The sequence below is a fragment of the Triticum dicoccoides genome, chromosome 3A (assembly GCF_002162155.2).
Source record: "Triticum dicoccoides isolate Atlit2015 ecotype Zavitan chromosome 3A, WEW_v2.0, whole genome shotgun sequence".
NCBI lineage: Eukaryota > Viridiplantae > Streptophyta > Magnoliopsida > Poales > Poaceae > Triticum > Triticum dicoccoides.
The window spans coordinates 560,458,294-560,464,904 of NC_041384.1; the positions used below are offsets into that span (position 1 = coordinate 560,458,294).

A 6,611-nucleotide genomic window follows, 5' to 3' on the forward strand; every position below is an offset into this window, starting at 1 on the left:
GCAAAGCAGAATGACAGCCCAAACAGAGCGATCGATTTTCCTCTTCTAATAAGTAACAACAAATGGATCAATTCCTGATGGGCTGAAATCACCAGAAAGATGACCAAACCACCCTCACAAAATCAACGGTGGATAATTGTATACTGCTCCCTCCCCTTGCTACCACTTGGTGGTCTTATTTACCCTTTTTCTTTTGTCTTTGTTCCAGCAGACTATTTTATTTTGTAGCCTTTGAATTTATTGTATGAACCTGTAATTGGTTTTATTTATAAAGTGGGGCGAAAGCATATTTCCTAAGAGAAAAAGAGAGGTGGTGGGAAAGGAGAACACATTCTATTTCAGTACCAACCACGCAGCGATCACAGTTTTCAGAGTTTAGCTATCGATGGAACACATCCACACCGTATTGCATGGCAGAGGAAAGAGCGTAGTTCCCTTGCTCAGCGTCTCCTCCACGCAGCCAGCCCGACCCGGTGCAGTGCATATGAACTGAGTCTGGTGCTCGTGGCTCCCTTGCGCAGCGTCTCCTCCACCGGCTCACCGCCATGGCCACGGCGCGCGCTGTTGCCGCGTCCATGAGGCTCACCTGCGCGCTCAGCACCTTAGCCATCCTCGCCACCATCCTCTTCACGCTCCTCCTGCTGATCGCTGGTGCCTTGCAGCTGCGTGTCCCGACCGGCTACGTGGTGGTCGACTGCGCCCCGCCCCCGCCCTCGGACGCCGCCGCTGCTGCCTTCCTCGACAGCCTCCTGCCGCTCCTGGCCGCGCTGCCCGCTGCCGCCGCGCCGACGGGGTTCGCGTCCCTGCAGTCCAGCGGCGGGGCGTTCACCCGCGGCGTCTGCCTGGGCGGCTCTGCGCTCAAGGAGTGCCTCGCGTGCCTCGCCGCGGCCGCCAAGAACCTCACCGGCTGCGGCGCGAGCAGGCGCGCCGGCGTCTGGAGGGGCGAGGGCTGCTTCATGGGCTACGCGGACGGCAACGCTTTCTCTCCGCACGAGGACGTCTTCCGCGACGTCGTCTCCTTCGGCGAAGACGTCTTCCCCGCCGTCATCTCCTTCGACGACGGCAAGCCGCCCTCCAACCCCAAGTGCTTCGACACGCGGGCGCTCGTCGCGCTCGCGCAGTCGCTGGCGGGGCGCGGCGCGGCCAACAGCTCGGGGGCGCGCGTCGTCACCGACGCGGCCGCGCTCTCGAGCAACGCCACTGGGAAGACCACGGTGACGTTGCGGGCGCAGTGCGCGAGGGACCGCGCCGCGGCGGCGGACTGCGCCCGGTGCCTGGGGGGCTCGGGGCGAGAGGTGCGGGCGTGCGCCTGGGGCCTCGACGGCGAGCACGAGCGCGTGGCCGACGTGCTCGGCTACAACTGCTTCCTACGGATCGAGACCTCAGTTCCGACGGGTTGGCCCATGCCCGTGGCGAAATATATGAGTGAGTATAGCCCTTCCCCTTCCTAATTCTTGGACGTTGCTGTACTTCTTGCTAGTTAGTGGCATCGAGCCCCAGTCTGTTGCTTGTGATTTTGATCGACGCGCCGCAGAGCAGCCTGCTAAATAAAGTGGGTCTCATAAAATGGCTGCAGAGGATCCCGTCCTGATAACCTTGTGCGCCGGCATGCTGCTCGCGCTGGTCGCCGCGGTAATCGCGTGCGTCCGTGGGAGGAAGAAGAGGGGCACCGGGAACGCGTAGCTGCCGCAGCCACCAGCAGCAGCATCAGGTGCGTTTCTGCCTTTCCCAAAATCAATCTACCCTACATTACTGTCAATCAGAATGTCATCCAATTTTGTTGTTGAGCTCGGTCTAATTTGTGCCTTGCCCCGATGCGAAACAAATGAAGCAGGTCAGCAAGTGAGCGCTGCTGCAAACTGAGGGAGATGGAGTCACCGATCACCACCGCCACCTTGGAGTCATACGACCACCCCGCCCTGCTGCTCTGCTTCACCGCGTGCGGATGAGACCGATCGTCGATGCTCTTGTAGCTGGTATTAGCTGGGGTACTAGTAGCGTGGCCACTGCGTTGGCTGTCGTATGGGGCGATATGAACCTATGTAATTACTGATCCACAACTCTATATCTTAGATTAGTTTAAGTAGTCATGTGTGCGTTCCTTGAGCTACAGGTGAGACTTGATGTAGTTGCAATTAGACTTCTGCAGCGTGATTGCTCATCTCTGCATGTTTTGGAAGGAAAATTGGACGTGGCACTGCGCGAGAATACACCTTATTTGGTGATCGGTCTCCACTAATGGGCGAAGGCACAACCGTTAGTACAAGGGATACCACTGACGTCCATCGATGATCTGTTGGTGGAGACCCATCCAACCCTCCTCTAGTGATGAACTTGATTTTTTTTTTGCGGGGGAGTGATGAACTTGAATTTATGTCCATTACTCGTGATGCAGGCATGCAGCCGAACAACTGCCGGGCAAAATTGTGTCAATCGCTAGAAAATTCAAATCCAAAATCAAAATAAGCATCGAGAAACAAAAAGAGAAATCTTCATGTGAATAGTGTGTCCTTTTTTGCTTTTGTCTTTTGTGACATTATTCATGCTGAATTTGTTTCTATTTTGTTTCTCAATGTTTGTTTCGAGTTTATATCTGAACTTTTAGAGGTCATGGCCACATGTCTTGGGAACATTCACAATTTTTTCAAAAATATTAAACATTTGAAATTGTCTTTCTATTTTTTTAGACAACCTCGCGAAATTTTTATTTAACTCGTCACACTGTTTACAAGGACGAAAGGAATCATGTCGGGCTGGCCAAACCACACATGGCGTCCCGACGCTAGTGACAGTGCATGTTTCGCTAAGTTGTAAGCATCGACATTCGATCTCCTAGACTCATGAACTAAATTACATGAAGTGAAAAAAGAGAATTGTTGCTTGATTTCTTGGATAATCGCTCCATAAGTCGCTCCGCTGCCCTTTTGTACCTCTTGGACTACTCCTTGACAATCAGACGCAGCATGAATATGATGCAAGTTCAAGTCCCTGCACAAGTCCAGTCCTTCTCTAATGGCTAGAGCCTCAAGGGTAGCTGGGTCTCCCAGTCTGAAACGCATTGTCGACGCACCCAAGAACATCCCCGCATGATCTCCGCATATTGCTCCAACTGCTCCAAAGCTGCCTCCTCTGCTTACTGATGCATCGACATTTAGCTTTGCATGGTTCTCCGGCGGTGCTATCCATCTAGCAGGGGGCGATTGGACTGGCTCACTACCATGGCTATCTTGTGTTGTTGTTTGAATCTCCGTCAGGTAAGTGTTGATGAAAATGTGTGTTGCATGTGGGCTCTTGTATATATCCTCATAGTAAGTGTTGTTGAGCTCAGTGCATCATGCATAGGAAAGATCCACTTCTTTGGGCACTCCTCCCGGTTTATGCTGAGTTGATCAATGATTGGTTCAGAAGACAACGCCCAGGTGCTCCTTGATACAGGACACTCCGGTAAGGCATGTTTCCAAGTGTCATGAGCTCCACAAAGATAACAGGCTGCCGTTGTTGACATGTTACGATGATTCAATAGCTCTCCCACCGGTACAGAGTTCCTCGCCAAACGCTAGATAAAAACCCTAAGCTTCGATGGTACCTGAAGTTTCCACAGTTCCATCCATGTCTCCCCTTCTGCCGCTACATGAGAAGATTCATGTCTCCCCTCTAACCAGTCTTCCCGGTTCATCTTTGTTCGGACAAGCATTCTGTAAGCGGAGCTGACAGTAAAGTTCCCACGGGGTTCCTCACTCCAGGCCCAGAAGTCGTCTATCCGCCTCGTGCAAAGTGGAATTTTAAGAATGGCTTCCACGTCCAACGGGATGAACACAGACCATATCAGCTCCTCGTTCCAGGAGGCAGTAACTATATGAATGAGATCGGCAACCCTCCGTGGCGGATTCGGGATCAACGAGTGTAACGGCCTTCTGTAGCTGTCCCTAGGTATCCAGTTTTGCTCCCAAATGTGTGTTGACTCACCATGCCCAATCCTCCGAATGATGCCTTGGGCCATGACGTCTCTGCCATCCAGGATAGCTCTCCATATTTGAGATGGGTGTGACCCCAACTCTGCTTCCAACAATGAGCAAGTTGGATAGTAGACAACTTTCAAAATTCTCGAGCTTAAAGAAGATGGATCATGCAGCAACCTCCATGCTTGCCTTGCTAGAAGTGCAAGATTGAAAAGTTCAAGATCTCTGAATCACATACCTCCTATAAACTTCGGTTGACTCATAACGTCCCATGCCACCCATGTTGGCTTGCGTTTTCCTTGCTTGCTTCCCCATCAAAATTGCCTGATAATAAATGTTACACTGTCACAAAGCCCTCTCGGTAGTCTGAAACAAGACATCGAGTAAACTGGAATTGCCTGAGCCACACTTTTTATAAGAACCTCCTTCCCAGCAGCAGATAACAACTTTTCCATCCAGCCTTTCACTTTCTCCCACACCCTGTCTCTCAAATACTTGAATGTTCCATTCTTCGAATGTCCCACATCAGTTGGCATGCCCAAATTTTTCTCGCTAAGGGATTCGTTCTGCACTTGGAGCTGATTTTTTACTCCATCTCTTACGATGTGAGAACACCCCTTGCTGAAAAATATGATAGATTTTGCATTGTTAATTCTTTGGCCCGACGCATTGCAATATACTTCCAACAGGTTGGAAACTCGCTCTGCACCCTCCACACTAGTCTTGAAAAGCAACAGGTTGTCATCTGCAAACAAAAGGTGGTTAACGGCCGGGGCCGTCGGCGCCACCTTAATACCTGCCAACAACGATGACTGAGAACTGGATTTCAGGAGGCACGAAAGGCCCTCTGCTGCGATCAAAAAAAGGTAAGGGGAGAGAGGATCTCCCTGCCGAATTCCTCTGGATGGTTCAAAACTTTCAAGCTTTTCTCCATTGAATAGGACTGAAAAAGAAACACTCGAGATCATTGCCATCACTGTATCTATCCATGACTACGCAAACCCCAACTTCTCCATAATAGCTTTCAGGTACGGCCATTCGAGCCTATCATAGGCCTTCATCATGTCTAACTTCAAAGCACAATGGTTATTGTTCCTCGACCTATTACGCTTCATAAAATGTAAGCACTCATAGGCACAAATAATGTTGTCCGTTATCAATTTTCCCGGCACGAAAGCAGACTGTTTTTCAGAGATAATGTCTGGCAGTACTAGTTTCAATCTATTTGCCACCACCTTCGAGGCAATTTTATAAACATTGGGAAAATGGCCCGACACCAATTGAGCGGGATGCGAGGACAATGGGTGTGGCCCATTTCGTCCTAGCTTTGAACCTCCACTAGCCTGGTTCTCCCTGTTGGTGCTATTTTTATAGCACCGTTTCTACCGTGTGTTTCAATCTTGAAAAACACAATCAACGTGATTGTACAAAATCACCCATCACCAATTTTTTTTTACAAATACGCATCAGATGCGTATCATTTCATTGATATGTGAAATAGAATAATAGGGATTACGACGAATCTCACACTATGTACGGCAAGAGGCGCAACGGAAAGACACAAACGAGCAGAGGAGGGGTTGCTCAGCCCAAGTGCAAGAATGCTAGGTTACAAGGATGATAGCATGCATGGACTGGCCTATCGGCTTGTCTCACCAAATCACCATCCTACTCGGTCTCAGAGCCCCTGCAAAGCGGGAAGCCCTCTTGTTTGTAAAAATAAAACGAAGACATTTTATGGCTAACAAGGCGAGGTGCAACATAACAAGACAACTTTTTTCGAAAAGGAAGATTATCTTCGGTCTCTGCATCAGGGCAATGCATACAGCCATTTTATTAATTATTCATCAAAATCTTACAAAATAATACATCAATAAGTCTGAAGCCATTATCTTGACAACATCTGTCATTACTCCTATTTAATTGATGATGGGGTGCGTATTGCTGGGGCCGACTGGCCGGACCTCACACCAAACTCAACATCTAGAATCGAAGACCTCAACCAAGCCGCAATCGCCAGGTCTGGGGCACACACCGGTCCAACGCACTCTCAGCGGGCATCACATGCACCCGCTGCAGAGTTCGCCGCCACCATGTTCTATCGATCCATATTTAGAGCAGGTACCGATGCATCGACCTTGCCAGACCCGCTGTCGATACCACCACGGCGCCAGACAACGCCACCTTCCTATGCATATCCAAGTCGTGCGGTGTGGCCTACTTGCGTCCGAGTCATACGTTGTGGATCATGTGCAAGTGGTGGGCGTTGGAGCGGCGGCTCCGAACGATGGGTGGGTGGCGACTTGGTGCTACGTGGTTAGCGAGTTCGTCTGCCCAGTTGACGCAATCCGTGGGATTGGTCAGGCTGGTATGCCAAGGCGGCGGCCTTGGACATCTTTGGCGCATCATTCGTGGTCTGCGGTGGTCGTCTTGGGTAGCATGGGCTACAAGGCGTCTGTTTGTGCGGCGATGCAGCTCGAGTACGTGCGGACCAAGTTGGAGCGGCAGCTCTGAATTCGGCGATGTGTGTTTGGCGCGACTTTGGTCTTCTATCTGTGGTTGACGAGGCTTAGTTGCTTGCGCGGTTTTTCGGCTTGATTTCCTCATAAACTTAGGCCATTATGTTCAGTTTTTTATCTGGTTTTCCTTATA

General features: G+C 50.5%; 1 protein-coding gene across 2 annotated transcripts; it reads left to right on the forward strand.

The window, feature by feature from the left end:
- The first annotated feature begins 340 nt into the window (after positions 1–340).
- On the forward strand, positions 341–2,215 carry LOC119269188. 2 transcript variants are annotated; one of them, XM_037550975.1, is made up of 3 exons: positions 341–1,425; positions 1,577–1,711; positions 1,832–2,215. In XM_037550975.1, exons 1-2 carry the CDS (start codon positions 546–548, stop codon positions 1,681–1,683), a joined length of 987 nt encoding a protein of 328 aa, XP_037406872.1. In that variant the 5' UTR covers positions 341–545; the 3' UTR covers positions 1,684–1,711; positions 1,832–2,215. The 2 variants fall into 2 exon arrangements, with proteins under 2 accessions (XP_037406872.1, XP_037406871.1); XM_037550974.1 differs by having other exon boundaries at positions 347–1,425; positions 1,835–2,215.
- The last annotated feature ends 4,396 nt before the right edge of the window (positions 2,216–6,611 follow it).